The sequence below is a fragment of the Emydura macquarii genome, unplaced genomic scaffold, assembly GCF_026122565.2.
Source record: "Emydura macquarii macquarii isolate MOO-44397 ecotype Brisbane River unplaced genomic scaffold, CSIRO-AGI_Emac_v2 contig_2897, whole genome shotgun sequence".
NCBI classification, from domain to species: domain Eukaryota; kingdom Metazoa; phylum Chordata; order Testudines; family Chelidae; genus Emydura; species Emydura macquarii.
In genome coordinates, this window is record NW_027133034.1 from 17,025,587 (window position 1) to 17,044,281 (window position 18,695).

The window sequence follows — 18,695 nt, forward strand, 5'->3', positions numbered from 1 at the left end:
AGATAACAGATGGTTTTGCAGCCTAGCTAAATGCCAAAGGAGCAGAGGAGAGAAGCGTAGACCTGCAGGTGGTTTCCTGAAACTGTAGCCTAGTACGTGTAAGCTGTTTTTGTGGCCAACTGCAGCCACCTCTCAAGCCCAACCCACCCCCCTGGGCCTAAGCTTAAGAGGCTCGCCTGAGTCTCCACTACAGTCACAACATCCATGCTGCTATTTTTAGAGCACTTGTTGGAGCCCTCCTATTGCACATCTGTCTACCTGGGCTGGCCTGGGAGGTTCTTCCTGTGGAAGCAGGGAATCCAAGTTAGGTGCCTTTGAAGGAGCCACCCACTGCTTTACCTACAGCAGCACATTTCCACAGGGTGATCACAGAGCTAGATCCATGCAATTTTTTGCAACTCCACTGCTTCCTTTGCTCCATACTAACCAGACAAAGCGGGGGCCTGTCCGGGTGGCCTGCCTTCAAAGCTGGGAAGTAAGGATATAATCACTGACCAGCAATTTTAGTATGTCTTAATGTCTTCCAAATATTTTTGCTTTGCTTAACATCTTCTAGACATTTAACATTTTTAGTGCTTACCCTGGAGAGTTCTCATAGTGGGAAGATAGGGGAAGACTTTGAAAAGGAAAGAAGAAAGATTTAAAAAGAAGATCTCAACACAATCCAGTTGTCTATGCTGATACTATGAAGGGAAAGTACTATTCAAGTGTATGTATTTTCATGGGTTTACATGATATAATGTATTATGAATGCACAAACCTACAATTCCAAATGTATAAGAGTAGTTTTGAAAAAGAAAGTCCATATGTACAAAGTCCATCTGGAGCTAAACTGCTGCAGTGTTTACAGATCTGTGCTTATGTGCAGAGAATTAAAGTGTTTAAACAATCAATACGGAATGTCAGAGGGATAAGAAGCAGGAGAACTGGGGTTTACAAATATGAACAGATTTAGTTAACTTCCCTCAGATTTTTTTTCCATGTTGACACTTTAAAAATGCAAAAAAAAAAAAAAATTGTAAGGAGGGGCTCAAGAACTGACAAGACAGACCAGAACAGCTTTAAAATCTACCATACAAAATACCTATTCAGACAAATTTAAAGACTTGGTATCATGAGAACCCATGTATGTATTTAGAGACTGCTTACTAAAAGCCTTTTTGAAAAATAGCAGTATAGATATGGGGGAATTATTTCATAACATAGTTTCTTTAATTAATTTAACCTCTCTGTTCACCAAATATCTGAACAGCTCAGGAATTGGTTATTCAAAACAATTTTCTGAATAACTTCTAATAGTTTGTGGTGCGTGACTTGTGAACATTTTGAGGATTTGCTATAAAAATCTAAGCTATTTTGATTGGACACAAGTCACATGGTATGTTTCTGTTCTCTGAACATAACTCTTAGAAATCCGAGTCCCCATGTGAATACTCAGGAATCTGAAGTTTGCTTTCTATGAATATTGGAGAATATTCATGGTTTCCAAGGTCACTGGGGGCAAAATTCACTCTCATGCAGAAAGCCAGCAGTCAGCTAAAAAGTCCCCCCCAAATCCTGTTAAAACCCTCAAATTGGGACTTGAAGACACAAGTAAAGTGTGGGCTTTGCGCTCACCATATTTCACCCAAAACGAACACAAAGTACATACACAACCAAAGCTAACTCAGTTACAAATTCTATACTAAATCATTGCAGTATTTTTTTAAGCCTTCACCCAGACTGTATTTAGAAGCCAGTCCATCATCTTACCTCATCATACCCAAACTCAGAAAAATGATTAAAGGAAATCAAACCCTTGAGAAGTCTGTCTCAGAGTAACCTTGCAGACTTATAACTGTTGTTTTGGTTTATGGTGGTTTTGGATTTAGCAAATAGGAAAAGATGTTAGCTCTTTTGACCCAACTGGTTACCCAATATTCAAAGCCTTCCTGGGTTAGTTCCATGAAGAGTAGAAATTGAGGATACAAGGCAGGTATTTCTTCAGTGCAATCCTGTTTATTTACAAAGAATGCACACAGAGTCTTGTTTCCCTGAGCACAGCAGGAACAAACAGCTTAGAAATCCAAATCTACATTTGCAGCAAGCCTCTGTGTCCAAAAGAAGCTGTCTCCCTTCTTAATCTTCCTCCCAGGAACACACTCACCACTGTTTCATTTGCTTGATGATGCCTCACACACTAACAGCTACAACCAACCAACCCCTTACATCTTGTGCATTTTACAATCAGGCCCAGGGAAAGACCTCAGCCTCAACACGTTTAGCCTCTGATTGGCAGCGGCTCGCTATTGTTCCAGCTATCACTACATAAACTATATTTAATTGCTTCTGTCATTTAGCCTAAAAGAAAGGTGCTTAGCACCTCCCATCAACTTTAATAAAGTCTGTGATTGTCTATAGTTAGTCATTAACACCTCCTAGCCTACCAAATATATCTTACACTGACACTACTTAAAAATAAAAAGATTTGTGGGGAAAAAATTACTCAGATTCTGGGTCTTTGCATGCCAAATGTCAAGCCTGGATTCAATATGCATGCACTTTGGTAAATACTATTTCTAGTGGAAATATGGATCTGACCAAAACACTGGCAGTGCGATGAGACAGCACTATAATATGCTCTTGAGGTACTGGGGGGGAATTTGTTTGAAGATGCAGACTACTCATATAGTGGTAGGTAATTGGAGGCCTCCAAACTATTTTTTTTTTTGTAATATTGTTATATAAGTTACAGTAGCACCTAGAAATCCCAACTGAGAATGGGACTTGTAGTGTTAGACATTGCATACACATAGTAAGAGACAGTCTTTGCCTCCTAAGAGGTTTTAGTTTAAATATGATGGCGTTCACCCAGATCCTGTCATCTAAGTCGATCTCTTCAGGCGTTTATAATCTAAATGGGTAGCTTAAATTGGAATTTTACCTCTTCCCAAGTCTCAGACTTACACAGCCACCCAGGTGTCCAGGCTTGTGGTGGTTCTGTGTTCAATACCCACTCCATTTGTCATTGTGCTATTCCTATTCCAATTCCCCCTCCTCATTTGGCCCCGACATCAGTGGGCTACAGCAGACACTGCTTTCCCTAACTGCCCTCCCTTGCTTGGAAAGGTGCCTTCATTTCTACCTCTTGGCTTTCCTGTGTGCGCACATGCCTAAGTGGGTGTATGAAGCCCCATAAACAGGTGAGGTGGGATGATTTTGTAACACTCCTGGGGTGCTGGAGGTGGGTCATGAGGACAAAAAGAAGGGGAGATGTGATCACAGCCGGCAAGAGTTGGGTGCAGACCTATGCTACCTTTTCAAAGGGCCCTTCAAAAACTTAGGTTGGTCTTATTTGAGATAAAAGGCTGCTTGGTTACTGTGTATCTCTGATTTCTATTATGCATATTTTAGAATGCTTCTAGCATACAGGCCAGGAAACTAATGTTTGAACAATCCAGTTAGTATCCAGACAGACTAGGCCTATTTTTGTATTAGCACAAAAACCTGCCAAAGAACGTAAAACACAACAAGATGTGTTCCCCAAACGTTTCCTTTTATTGGGACACTGAAACAGCTCAATGCTCAAATGCTTTGGGTTAAACCTAAATATTCTGTTTGTTTAAGCAGCATTTCCAGTTCATATACCTTTCTTGTATCTGAGGATGCAAAATACTTTTGCAGTAGCAGCTTCATAGATCAGTGAATGCCAACACTCCACCACCTAGTTTAAAATAATAAAGTCCAGATGGAGTGACAGAAAGGAGACAGTACACCATTCTCTGCAGTGACCTGGATCAGATTTCAAAAGTGTAAAATCAAAGCTACTCAGCCATACCTTCACTTCTTCCTTAATACTTTCCTTATGTATTTCACCTCCCATCCAAAAAATAATGAGCTCTATCATAAACAGAAAAGGGAATCGCAGATTTCCTTAAAAACAATTAAATTAAATACAATCAATTATTTTCAAATGTTCAAGTAAGTAATGTCCATTGGGCTTATAATCTTTGAGAAACTAGTGGAGTTAAGTAGCAAAGAATTCTGAATTTTATACTGTAAAGATAATTTTGCAAAAGGAAATTATGTGGCTGACATTAAAAACACCCAATCTATAATATTGCTCACTAGCCACTTTAAGAGGACTACTTCAATGACTATCATTATTGAATTAAGATTATTTTTTTCCCAAGAAACCTTACTGAGGTGAAACCCTCAGGGCCAGGACCTTAGCTGTTGTAAAAAAATCAGCATATTTCCAAGAAGCTGAACCGTTAGGTGCAGGAGAAGCTTTGAAGTTTCGGATCAGGCCCACATGGTTTGATCTTAATCCCATGTGAATTTGATGAATGCTTTGCCATGTACTTTAAGAGGAGCAGGATTGGGTCCTATGTATGAAGAAATATTCCTTATGATGAAATGCATGAACAATCTGATTTCATGCAAATATAATCACAAAAGAAGGCTGCCCATAAAATTGTCTGTCAGTTCATGCAAGCCTAACGTACTGAAATTTAAAGTGTCCTATCTAAATCTTGCAATCTGTTGATTCCCTAGTGTCAAAAGCTTGAACAGATTCACCAACCCCTCCACAACCATCATTACCACCATTCCATTGCCCTGGACTATATAAAGAAACAGGGATAGATTCAAAAGAAGGATTTAAGCACCCTGCTGCCTAATAGAATTCGCAAGCCAAAGTCAGGAACCCATGCATTGTATGGGGAGAGTTAGGTACCTAATATTCCTGGGGGGAATCTGCACCACTGCGTGCACACAGAATTCATGGCCCCTACAGATTTCTTTGCTTCCCCACAGAAAACGTCAGGGCAGCAAAAAGAAGACTCATGTACACTGTTGTTTTGAGCACCCGGAGCAGCCAGCAGAGAGGTAAATCACTGCCGGGGGGGAGGGGGAAGAGACTGGGAGCACCCTGGCTAGTGGCTCCTACCTGTGCTAGGCTCAGCTTCTGGTCCCGATTGGAGGCGGGGAAGGATGGAATTTTCTCTTCCTCTGCACAGAGTGGCTGGGGTTGGATCAGATCCATCCCCAGAAACCTACCCAAAGCTCCATACCCCATCGCTTCCTGCCCCTATTGCTCCTCACCCCCTGCAGCTGGAGCCTCTTGCAGCCTGACCCCCTGCTGAGCCCTATGCCCCCCCCCACACACACACAGATTCCCAACCACCTTTACCCAGAGTGCCATTCCCCCTTTACCTGGAACCCCACAATGGGCTGCCTGCACCCAAATTGCTCTGCACAGAACCCTGGATCCTTCCACCCTAAGCCTCACAACACTTGAATCCTGCTGGCCTGAGCCTGCTTGCTCCACACTTGGATCAGAGGCTAGGACTGAGCGTGCATGTGAGACTCTGTCTCTCTTACTTGCTATCTTGGTGCGCCAGGCATGGAGGGGCAGAGCCCTGGAGTGTTTCTGGGGCCAGGCAGGCCTGGCCCTTGCATTGTGTCAGGGTCAGGTGCAGCCTCATCGCTGAGGCCATGTCTGGGGAGAAGACGGGGGGGCTGCAGGGTGATCTCTCTCATCTCCCACCAAGGCCATGCTGGAGCCTCCACATGCATTTATTGACAAATAAAATATGCAGAATTTTAAAATACCATGAGCAGAATTTTACATTATTATTATTATTTTTTTTTTTGGTGTAGAATTTTCAATTTTTTGGCACAGAATTCCCTAAGGAGTCACCCAAAACGGAATTCATTTTAGAAGCCAGTACACTGAGTAGGGAGCGGCCATAATTACCCACTAGGAAATGCCAAGAAGATGGATGGTGTGCAAGACTGGTTGTTTTTTTGAAAAGCTCTGCTCTAGGAATTATTTTGGGGAAGTTTTATGGCTTGTGCTATTCAGGAGGTCAGACTAGAGAACAATGGTCCATTCTGGCTTTCAAAATCTCTGAATCAAAGAGCATTAGGACTCTAACTCTGGCCCAAAGTGAGGTGCCCCCTTCCCTTCAAGAGTCGTAACTATCCTCAAGTTAGGTGCCTAAGCCAAGTCAGTCTTTTCTCATAGCCTGCAGTGGTGGTGGTACTGCTTCTGCCATCAGTGCACCATCCCCCACCCCTTACATCCAAGAGTCCAGTGATTAGAGCACTCATACAGAACGTGGGCTACCCAGGTTCAAATCTCCACTCGACCTGAGTCTGAGCCGGCACTTGAATCCAGGTCTCCCACATCTGGTGTGAGTGCCCTAATTACTGGATTGTTGGGGATGGTGTGGAGCTGGGGCCCAAGGTACTGGTGGAAGTAGCAGAACCACCACTACCTCCGGCTGTGACAAAGAACTGACCGAGTGTACATTTAAGTATTTCATATGAAGTGGAAAAGCTTCAACAGGGGAGATTCCCACACTAGAATACCCTTCATTAGTCCATTAAAAAGAGTGGAGAATAACCCATGATTAAGTCCAGGTGTATTTGTGGACTTAGAATTTGTGGTGGAATTTCATCACTTCCGACTAAATGATGCTTCAGCATCTGAGCTTTAATTATATTTTTTAAAAACGTTCCTAGCCCTTATAATTGCAAGGAAAAGCCTTCCAAAAGTGAACAGAACATAAATCAATAGTAATCTCAGAGTGTGCAGATAGCCTGAAATAAAAAGTGTGAGATGTGAATGGGGTATTGACTCCGATACCTAATATTTCAACGTTGGTCAGTACTATGCTTACATGTTAAAATGTTTATTCTGCACTCTCAAACCATTTCCTATGCTGCCCTAGGTGTCAAATGCTTAACTTTGCCCCTGACAAGCAACAATTCAGTTGTGTGTTAATACAAAAATATGGCACACTGAAAACCTCGTGGCCGGATAAAACTAACTTAAAGAAAAAAAACACTGTGTGCTTATTCATTTGCACATTTGATTCAGGAATGTGCTCTCAGAATGGTATAGAATTTAGGTCCAGCTTGTTGCAGAATAGAAGGGCCTTTTATGCTGGTCCTCTGCCAGAGAGATTTAGGAGGTAGGATGCTCTTGTGATTTAGACATGGATAGTGTGTCGCAGGAGAGTTGGGTTCCATTTCCAGCTCTGTCACATGCTTTTTCTGTGTGATCCTGGGCAAGTCTGGTCTGTGCCTCAGTTCCCATCTTGAAAGTAGGGATAATACTCCCTTCTTCTCAGCCATGCCTATTTAGATTGTCAGCTTTTCAGAGTCTTTTACTGTTTGTCCAGTACCTAGCACAATGGGGGCTTCAGCAGTTTGAGTAGGTGCTACTGTAATACAAATACTTAAACCATCTTTCACATTTGTCTAAAGATCTCTATGTGCAGTCGTACAGGGTTACTATTCTTGTAAACAGTGTCAGTCATGAAGGTGTGCTAAACCGCTTCCTATATAATGGATTGCCCTTGTAATATACAATACAGTGGGGGTTCACCCGCTCTTCAGCCAATGGTTTTCTTTGAAAGGGTTGCATCAGAGGTGGATGTTGACCTAGCTACCAAAACCCAAGATGTGCAGAAACAGATTCTCCAGTACTATGAGCGCACAACAGAAGGTAAAGCACATGCATTCAGTTTAGAAGGAGCAGATGAGGGATAGTGAAGTTACGAGCTTTTTTCCTGGTGGCTTGACATCTCTATGGCTATGTCTACACTGCCGCGGGAAGTCGACTGTTTAATTCAACTTTCAGCAGCCTATTTTTAGAAATCGCAGCAGTGTGTACACACTGTTTGCGCTGGTCTCTTGCGTTCACACTGACCAGCCTTATTTCGAATTATAAACCAGTGCAATATGGGTAGCTATCCCACAGTGCAACTAGCCACAGTGGCTGCTGGGACGCGTGTCATCGTCCCAGGATGCAACACTGCTTCCCGCACCCTTCTCCCCACCCCAAACAAACAGGAAAAGTATTTTCAAGCCGTTTTTTTTACTCCCCTGTGATTGCCATTGCTGCAGAGACATGGAGCCAGCTCAACTCTGCACTATAATTGTGAGCGTGACAAATACATCGAAGCTTATCATCAATTATTTTAGAAATAGAGCAAGAAGCTGAAGCAGAGACAACACTGATGCCACCGAGGCTGCCCTGCTACAAGACATCAAGCAGAACAATTCCCGATTGCTGCAGGCTGTAACATATCATCTGCAGTCTGTGGAGCGCCGGTTCTGGTGCAGGGAAACAAGCACAGAGTGGTGGGACTGCATCGTTATGCAGCTGTGGGATGATGATCAGTGGCTGCAAAACTTTCGGATGTAAAAGGCAACTTTCCTGGAACTGTGCTTGGAGCTGGCGCCATCCCTGAAGTGCGTGAACACGTGCTTGAGACAAGCTATGACTGTGAAGAAGAGAGTCGCCATCGCTGTGTGGAAGCTGGCAACCCCCAGCTGTTACTGCTCAGTTGGGAATCAATTCAGAGTCGGTAAGTCTACAGTGGGCATAGCCGTGAATCAAGTGTGCAGTGCCATAAATAGACTTCTGCTACAAAGGGTAGTGACTTTGGGAAATGTGCAGGACATAGTGGAGGGGTTTGCCACGATGGGGTTCCCAAACTGTGTGTGTGGGGGGGTGTCACTGATGGGACGCACATCCTTATCTTAGCACCTGCCCACCTAGCGACTGAGTACATAAACCGGAAGGGGTACTTTTCCATGGTCCTGCAGGGGCTTGTGGATCACAGGGGTCATTTCACTGACATCTGTGTGGGGTGGTCTAGGAAGGTGCATGACGCTCGTGTATTTCATAACTTGGGGCTGTTCTCTAAGATGCAGGCGGGAACTTTCTTCCCTGACCAAAAAATTGACATCGGGGATGTGGAAATGCCAATAGTGATCCTGGAGGACCCTGCTTACCCCTTGCTCCCTTGGCTAATGAAGCCGTACACCGGCCACCTTGACAGTGACAAGGAGTGTTTTAATAAGAGGTTAAGCTGTTGCAGAATGTGCCTTTGGGCGTTTAAAGGGTAGATGGAGGAGTCTCCTCACTAGGCTGGACATGAGTGAGAAGTACCTTCCTTCTGTGATATCTGCGTGCTGTGTTCTTCATAATGTGTGTGAAGCGAAGGGTGAGAGGTTCCCCCAGGGTTGGGCTGTGGAGGCAGAAAGACTGGCCGCCAATTATGAGCAGCCAGATGCCAGCACTATGCTGAGCGCTAACTGCAGAGTGCTTTGCATTAGGGGAGCTTTGAAAACCAGGTTCTGCAATGAGATGCAGGACTGATTTATGTTCCTGTATGTTGTTTGCCTTTGGTGACCTCCCATCCCCCCAAACGATATCTGTGCCCATCAAATCCCTCCTGAACAAGATATGATTTAATAAAGAAATGCGTTGAATGTTCAGAAAAAGTTTTGCATCATTTCAAGTCATGGGGGAATGGGAGAGTGTTCATTCACGTCTCAAGGGGTAGGGTGGTAGCTTGCTGGCCAACTATCAGCGTGGCCACCACTGCTTTCTGCTCGCCTCCACTGGGATGGAGGCGAGCACGTACTGCAGCCTGGACAATCTCCTCTGAGACCTCTTGGGGCGGTGGAGGGCGGCAAAGCCCTTGGTTGAGGAGCAACTCTGTCCTGCCTCCGCTGCTCCTGAAGGTCCACAAGTTGCCAGAGCATGTTTGCCTGGTCCCACGTGATTCACAGCACTTCCCGCGTGGTACTGGGATCATGCTCCATCATTTCTTTGCGACTCTCCCTGTCCATGTCCTGTGACAAGGTCAGCCGCCACGCTCTGTGCTCTGTCTCTGCGGCTGCTGAGGCGTTCATGAGCTCCGCAAACATGTCGTCTCTGCTTTTATTTTTCTCTCTTCCTAATCTGAGACAGTCTGTCTGCAACATTTCTTAAGGGTGGGTCCAGTGCCAGGGTGTCTACAGAATGAAAGAAAAATAAAGTAGCCAGTTCATAGTGAAAAAAATGATACAAATGTAACAATTTAAATAATAATTCCCTTGATACAATGTAGCAAATGATTCCCTCTCTGCTTGTTTTAAACCCTTACAGAGAGGAACTGCAGATGCCGTTGGGGGGGGGGAGGATGAGGGGGGTTGGGAGGCTATGCTTAAAACACAGATTTGCTGGATGCAGCGGGGTACCAGCAGTGTTCCGCCATGATGCTGGCTACCTTGACTGAAGAGAAGAATCCTACCGTGGAGGGAGGAACAAGGCAGCCCTCCACTGAAACGTTTTTCGAGGGATAACAGATTACATACATTACATTTTCCATGAGATATCAACTGATGATAAACGTAGCATTTCTCATCACATAAATCAACTGTTCCTTGGTTTAACAGACTGTACAGTCACCGAAACGCCTGAAATCCACTTTGAGTCCCCGGCCCCCTCGCCCAATGAAAAAGGACAGAAATGCTAATAAGAAAGAAAACTCACCAGATGTGCCTTCCCCAGGATCATTTGTGCTGTTCTGTGTGCTGTTGGACTGCTTGGGGGGTCAGGAAAAAGTCCTGACTTTCTGTGAGAACGGACACCCCGCTCTCCTGCACCCTGCTCTCCTCAGCTTCCTCCTCGTCCACAGAGTCCTCCTCATTGATCATGGACTGTGACCCAGCGGAGGTATTGATGCTGCGGGGAGGCACCATGGTGGGATTGCCACCAAGAATTGCGTGCACCTCATCATAGAACCAGCTTTTTTGGGTGAGGATCCAGAGCAGCTGTTAGCTTCCCTGGCTTTCTGATACTACTGACGCAGCTCCTTGATCTTCACGTGGCACTGCTGAGCATCCCTCTGGTGTCCCTTCTCCAGCATGTCCTGGGATATCTTCCCATAAAGGTCCAGATTCCTTTTGCTGGCTTTGAGCTGAGCCAGAACGGACTCCTCGCCCCACAGCCCAATGAGGTCTAAGACCTCTGATTGACTCCATGCTGAAGCATGTTTGGGCTTTGCAGTAGCCATGCAGAGAACAGTGACAAAGCTCTCTCCACGCTGGCAGCACAGGAAATGAAAATTCAAATCTTCCCAGGGCTTGAGAGGAGGGGACTTTTTCTGCTAGCATGACCACTTAGCAGCACAGCGCGACTGTCCAGAGCCGTCAAAATTGGGTATTGTGGGATACATTCCGGAGGTCAATTAATTCAATTTACTTTCTGTTGTGTCTACACTGACACTAAATCGATTTAACAAATTCTAATTAGGCGCTACGCCGCTTGCAGAGGTGGTCTTAAGTTGATTTTACAGGCACCTTAATTCGAATTAAGAGTGGTGCCAGTGTAGACGCGGGTGTAATTAAGTCGACTTCAGTGACTAAGTCGACAGTGTAGATCAGGCCATACATATATAATGGAAGCATGTATGTGATGATACCTTAGAGAAAGCTCCCTCTGGGAGGAGGGGGTGGGACATTCTTGTGATCTTAGGCTACGTCTACACGGTGAGCTAAGGTGTGATTCCCCTGCTTGTGGACATGTTAACACTAGCTCAAGTATAAACAGCAATGTAGCCATGGCAGCATAGGTAACAGCAGCATGGCTTAGCCATGTCAAGTACAAGTCCACCTGAAAATGTTGGGTACCCAACTTGGCACAGCTAGCCATGCCCTTACTGATGCCACCTGTGCTACCGTGGCTACATTGCTATTTATACTTATGCTAGCTCAGTGAGAACTAGCGTATGTGTAAACGAGCAAGGTAACCACAGCCTGCGCTTGTAGTGTAGACACAGTGATAGACTCAAACCCAAATCTTACTGCACACAGAAATTACTCCTATGACCACACCAAATGGTATGTGAACTGCATAAGCATAAATTTTCTAATCAGTTAACCTTTGCTTATTTGCAAGTCTTCCTCATTCTAAGTATTTTGTTTGACAGTTGAAAAAACATGATAAAGGACCTGAACATCCCAAAAGTTTAGGGGTCTAACACTGTAGTGTAATTGACAAACAGCATTTTTGGATTAAGGTTTTTAGCACATTGTTTTCACCTGTGAGAGTTTATTATTGGGAGCACATGGGCACTGCTCAGAGTGCTCGATTCCCCATCCTTAAAATTCCACATGAGCTACTGTTCCATGTTATACTGATATAGAAAGGGGAGTAACCCTCTTTTTGTTGTAGACCAAGGCCTGTATGTAGTCAAAAAAGGGGAGAACCTGTCCTTGTTCAAAATCAGGATTATAGCAATAGCTGCTGATAAAATATACTGTCAAAACTTGCAGAAGTAGGGTTCTGAATGAATATAAATAAGATTCTGTCTTGGGTATTTTTTATTAAAAGTCAGACAGGTTACGGGCTTCCATGATTTTTTGTTTATTGCCTGCAACCTGCCCCTGACTTTTACTAAAAATACCCAGAGAGGTTAGGGGGAAGCAAATAGACAGAGCGCTGCTGCAGGCTCCAGCCCCAGAGGGACTGACCCAACTGTTAGCTGTTCTGGCGGCCCTGGGGGCTGCTGCTCCTACATCACCAGGGCTGGCTACTGGCAGTGGCTCCAACCCTGCTGCTGCTCCAGCCTAAGGGTACTGACCCAATGCCAGCTGCTGTTTCAGCTCTGCCCCAGAAAAGTCATGGAATCAGTGAAAGAATGGTATCCTTAACTACAAAATATTCCGAGCAGAACACAAAGTCCACATGACTTTATGAAGATATTTGCACTTAGAGACACCAACTAGACTTGGAAAGGCAACGCACAAATGTACTATGTACTGAAAAAGGTTTGACTAAAAAGTGTCTGATGTAGAACATTAAAAAAATAGCTAAATTTTACAATAATTTAACTGATACATGAAGTTTTGAATCAAATATGTTTAACTTTATTTAAACCAAGTTATTTCCCAAATATAGCACTGTAGTCTTTGTAGCAGCAACCAAAAAAAGACATTATAAAACAACCCAGAATACAGAATAGGCAGAATACAGAGAGTGTTTTCAAACATATAAGCCTTTCTAAAAAGTATTGGACTACACAGTAATGGTTCATATGTTATAAAAGTTACAAATAAATATGTCATCCTCTCTCAGCTGTTTTTCAAGTGATTGGTGCTCTGTTTATACCCATCTGTGTTTACTGCAAACCTGCATATGACCTTCAGATGGAGATTTTCAAAAGCTCCTAGGGGAATTTAAGTACATAAGTCCAGTTTTATCTCAATGGAATTTATACGCCTAAAATCCTTTAAGCATTTCTGAAAATCCCAGTATAAATTATAGTTATTGATGAGTAAACTAATAGCTTAAAATTTAGAGATCATGCTTCAGAACTTTCACATTGTTACGGTTGGTACACAGTAAGGAGGTAGGGGGGATTTCAAACTTTTGATTAGGATTTTTTTCCCATGCCATTTAAAATCTCTCCTAATTCTCTTCAAAACTAGTCTTTAGCCCCTGGCTGCACACACTAGGGGCTGCACACACTGTATGGAAGGTAGCAAATTCCAAAACTAGAGGTGTTAATTTGATATACGAGTTAATCGTAAGAAAAACCTCATCCACAACCGGCAAATTAACGTATACTTACAGATCAAATGCAGCATTAATCAAACTGTATTTGATGTGAATGTTGCTTTTTTGGGAAATGGACTATTATAGGGACAACGATTAAGAATTGGTTTCAAGAAATGGTTAACCAAAGTAAGTTTTAGTATATAAATATAGGGTGTGCCTAAGTACTTATTTTATTTTAATAAAATACTTAGTATAGCTGAAAACGAAGAATTCATTAATACATTAACTATTTAGCTTTTAAATATATTAAAAATATCTTGAAAGAGGTAATATTTTAAACAAAATTAAATTGACTTTCTGGAGATTATGTTAAAAATTCCTACATTCTCATAATGCTCAGTAGTTATACACAATCTTTTGGGAGAAATGGAGTGTTCAATTTAAAAAAAAAAAAAAAAAAAAAACTTTCAGGGGATGGAGCAAAGCTTAAGGCCTTTATGAAAGAGGGGAAAAATTAATATAAAATACTGCTGGGCAACAATGATACTCAGTATAATCAGTACTATAGGTAGAGTTTGTACTCTTTACATATGGTGTCTGTCATTTAGTAATTCCAAAATTCACCATTCTTCCCCTCACCATATCTACATAATTATGGAATGACCCTGTTAATCATCAATCTTTCAATTTCATCAATGGATGAGCCATAAACAGCTGGAACCTTTGGAGTGGAAGCCAAGATGCCATACAGTGGAAAACATTTCTCTCAGTGTCAGAATACAAGTATCTAAATCAGCAGTTTAATTCAGTACAGACTGTGCAGCTTCCCTGATAATCGATGCAGCTTTATCCAGTTCTTGTTCTGTTTGTTCCACTGTTATCACTACTCGAATACTGAAAAAAGAAAAACAGAAGTGTTGGCTCTTGTAATGGCAATGACACTTATTCCTTGCTTTATTTCTCCTGAACTAGTTTAAATTTTTATCAGAATCATTGGGTAAAGAACTTAGTTCACATCAATTTAGGACACTTAATTAAATTTGAAGCTTTATTGTGACAATTTTAGCATATATAATCACCTTAATTAAAACACAATATAAATGCATAAGTAAAACAAAGCAAAAAAGAGCAGTGATTAGTTACCTGATCATGGGTGTAGGAAAGCTGTTTCTTTCATTACCAGGTGTGGGTAGGTACATGTGGGGGGGGGGGGGGGGTCTCCGTCCTGCATTGCTTCGATTATTTTTAACAGTCTACATTCGTTTATGCTCTTATGTAACCTGTACATTTGCGCATACTCATACTAATCACTTACTTCCCTTGTCACATCTGATATATTTCATGCTATGTGCATACTACATTTTTATATAAAACACCCTTTGAATTGGTTCCTTCATAACAGTTACATGCAGACCGCACATAGTGACAGTGTCATCTTGCCCATTCACTATATTCAGATGTTTCCTATTTTTCTTAAACTTATCTACTTTGCTGTCTGGAGTATTTCTCCCTCACGTTTGAGGTCTAAGGTACTTTGTTCTTCTCAAACAACCTGTAACTTTTTGCAAGCACCTGTTTTTAACTTTTAGCTAAAACAATCTGACAGTTTAGAACGTTTGGTCTAACTAACAAGATACGTTGAACTACACAATTACATTTTCCATTCTTAATTAACATTACATAAATTATTAAAGCTTGCCAAGGGTTTTGGTTCATTTAATGATAGGCTTTAGTTTAACAAGCCCCTCGTCTTAATAATCAATAGACTTAGGCCTAGCCTTAACTCTTACTCGATTTATGTAACTAATATGACCCCCACTCAATATTTTGATTCTCCAGCAGAGTGAAGGAGAGAGAGACTCTCAGTTAAAAGCAATGTTTGAGCCATGAATGCAGGCACAACAAGAGGCGAAGTATATGGCAAGACGGAGAACTTGTGTAGCAATAGTTCTCGGTCAAAGCAAATAGTCATACTATCTCATTCCAGTTAGGCACTAAGCATGTCACTTGCCCATCACACACATTATATTATTCCCACATTTAGATGTACTTTGAAGTTGAATGGGCCTCTTATGAAAACCTACTCAGTAAGCAGCCAGGATAGTATACTAGAAAAAACAATACAATGCTGATATTGAAGATTCGGTTTATTTTGATAAATAGTCTCATAAATAAACATTGTAACATGCCATAATACCCATTTATAGTTTATTGTAGGCAGCATATTTCCCATTCTTCACCTGGCAAACTATGAAAAGGCTTAAAGCAGATAGCTTTGTTTTTATAAAAGTCAGGTGGTTTTCCTCATGCAAGAGAGAAAAAGAAACAGAGGTTTCTAAATTTCCACTCACCTAGGTGGTGGAAGACATTTCTCTTCCTTCTCCAGATAGCGGGCCTGAGTTAATGCAATACTTCTATTCATACACTGCAGAAATATAAATAAGAAGTTATGCAACTGGGAACTTCAGATACCACATTACAATTACATACTATGAACAGTGGTTATTTAATGTCTGGAAGACAAATATGGCAGATTCTTATTCAGCACAGTCAGAGCAGAGAGAGAAGTATATATCAAAACTAAGTCCAGTATCAGAAGAGAATTACTAGCATTTCCCTATATAGCTGTCATTAAGAAACACTCCTGGGCACAACGCATCCTTAAAAAGTTTAAAATTTTAGAAACCCAGGTGAGACTTTTTAAAATGTAGGTGGCTGTGTTATACTAGACGAACAGAGATAAGGGGGTATATGGAATGGATAGGTTTGACATTTCTTGCTACAGTTTATTACCAGCTTTTGGGAGTGGTGAAATTGCTTTTTAGAGAAGGTGGCCTGCAATGGAAGATGAGGACTGCTGTCCTAGGTATTTCATAAGTCAAGTGAGTAGGGGTTCTTACATATACATATAACAAACAGGGAAAGCTAAGGATGGGCTTCTTTCATTTCACATTTGTCTGTATGTTATCAGATCAAAAAATGTTACCTAAATAGGATTAAATCGCCTAAGCATTTACAGAATAGTGATATTTAAAATAAAAAGGACTAAAGGAAACCAACTATGGCAGCTGAAATATCTCTGCTTTGCTTCCACGCACCAATATTTCTATCTATCCCAGGATGCTTCATAAATTGTTGATCTTGGTCAATACATGCTGACTACACGTCAGCATCTAGTAACCCTGTCTGTGGAAGTCGTTGCTGCTGAGAGTCAATACAACTACTGTGGCTAGATTTAAGAGGGGACTGGTTAATTTTATGACTTAACATTTGTAGCTACGCTGGCAGAGAATAAAGTAACTGCAGTCTTTTAGGAATAAAAAGTTAGGGTAAGTTATATACCATGAGTATTATCTTATTATTTTTTAATAAAGAGTCCCATGGAAAAAAAAAGAAATAGATCATCAGAATAATGGCTCTACATTATTCTGCTTGTACTAAAACCACCAGGACAGGCAGTTTCTGGGCACACGTAGAAAGCTGTTTAATATGAACACTGATATTTAAAAGATTTCTTAAATCGAAGAGCACCTCTTTCAAAGAGTTTCATTCTTTGAATCTAGATTCGCTAGATGAGCTTAAACACAAAACAAGTACCATCATCCCCCCACCACCCAAAATGCACGAGTCACATCAATCATCTGGAACATACATATACACTTCTCACATGGGGTGTCTTGAGAATTAGTGTATACTGATGATGAAAAGTGGTAAATGTTATATATAACATTGTGCAAAATAATAATATGCTCGGACTCAAATGTAAATAAAGTTCCATCCTGTAAAAACGCTTTTTAAAAAATACAAGAGCTGAAGCTCAAGTGGAGCAGTACACTAACAGAGCTCTGCTCAAAGAATAAACTGAGTTTCTACTTCACAAAAGTTCTCTCTAATCCAGTGATCTTCACTACTTTTCAAGCAGGGGCTACTTTGGCAAAAAACCTTCAATGTGAAAACCACATCAACTACTAAATTAAGACGTAGGTTGCTATGATAATATTACAGTTATTATACAACGGATATACTTAGATGTACTTATTGGCGCACATAGTACCATGTGGTCAATGTGACGTGTAAAGAAGGCGGACTCTGATAGGCTCGGTACATATTCTAATGTTAAAAATAAAATAAACTGGAATATAAACCATTAGGCAGGGAGCTGCACTTAGGGACAATGGAAGCCGCCACTGGCTCCCAGGCCTTGGAATGAAGAACACTGCTCTAATCCATTCGTACACATCCATTCTCGTAATGGAAAGAGAAACTCATGTTTTGATGTGCTATGGCAGGGATTAAATATTGTACAGTACCAAGGTCAAATATTTCATTGCTGTTCAAAACTAAAGGGGGATAAGGGAGGGAGACTATCACTGTGGTGTGGATGATAAAGGAGATTTTTGCAGCTGGGGAACTGAGTTTCTGGATGGATATTTCCTCCCCGCTCAGGCTATCTTCCTAACCTCACCCCACTCCTGTGATTGATTTTCCTTTTTCTCTACAATACCATCCACTTACATTTTCGAAAAGCGGATACTGGCCCCTGCTGTTTTGCCTATTCAATTGCTATTCTCCAAATGGGGTCTGGAAGACTCCAGGTCATATGACAATTCAACCAACTACCATGCCCTGGTTTTGCACAAAATTATTGCTCTGCTAATAATTAAAGGGCAGTTATGCTTTAATTGCAAAAGAGTCACTTACATAATCTACAATTCTCTTGAGTAACTTCGTATCATTCTCTCGAGATCCACTGGTCTCTTGCAACTGAAGGTGTAATGCTGGAGAAAATGACTCTCCCACAACTACTAAACCAGAGATTCTGAAACAAATCAAATCATTTTAGTGTATGTCTGATCATAATAAAGAAAAAGTATATAAAGAGACAGTGAAAAGATGCTATTTAAAGGCTTGCTCATTTTTGGGTGATATTTCAGGAAAACTTTCTAAATTATTTAACATTGGTAGTATGTTAAACAAATTCTAAAGCAAACAAAGCTTTACATCTTTGAACTTCTGTATACCAGCAACTACAATACATAATTTACACTATGTAGTCATGAATTACTCATGAGAACATGTATATTGACCAAATTAAACAACCCACACCACATTGTTTCTTTCACTAAGAATGTTTACTCTTTGTGAATCTGGGAAAGGTAGGTCCCTTTATTTTAATTCAGTTTTATTGCTTTATATAATTCCTATCGTATATATTCTTCATCTACTTTCTTCTAACTGATTCCCCCGCCGCCCAAGTTTTCCTTTAATAGCTTGACCTGCTCAAAAAACAGAAAATGTACCAAAAAATGGGGAATCAGTTGACTGCCATAGGTAATGTTAATTTTTAAATAAGATTTTGTATCAA

At 41.5% G+C, this 18,695-nt stretch overlaps 1 protein-coding gene across 2 annotated transcripts in view; it reads right to left on the reverse strand.

Annotated features, from left to right (window-relative positions):
• Positions 1-12,673: 12,673 nt before the first annotated feature.
• Positions 12,674-18,695, reverse strand: part of SPTLC1 (serine palmitoyltransferase long chain base subunit 1) — a 37,930-nt gene continuing 31,908 nt past the window's right edge. Inside the window, exons 13-15 of one of the 2 annotated variants that reach the window (XM_067568805.1) lie at positions 18,032-18,149; positions 15,682-15,755; positions 12,674-14,224 (exon numbers count right to left, since the gene is read on the reverse strand). In XM_067568805.1, the coding sequence (XP_067424906.1) occupies positions 14,131-14,224; positions 15,682-15,755; positions 18,032-18,149 (286 nt within the window). In that variant the 3' untranslated portion in view covers positions 12,674-14,130. Of the gene's footprint in view, positions 14,225-15,681; positions 15,756-18,031; positions 18,150-18,695 lie in introns of those variants that run through there. The other variant, XR_010923865.1, reaches the window with a different exon arrangement.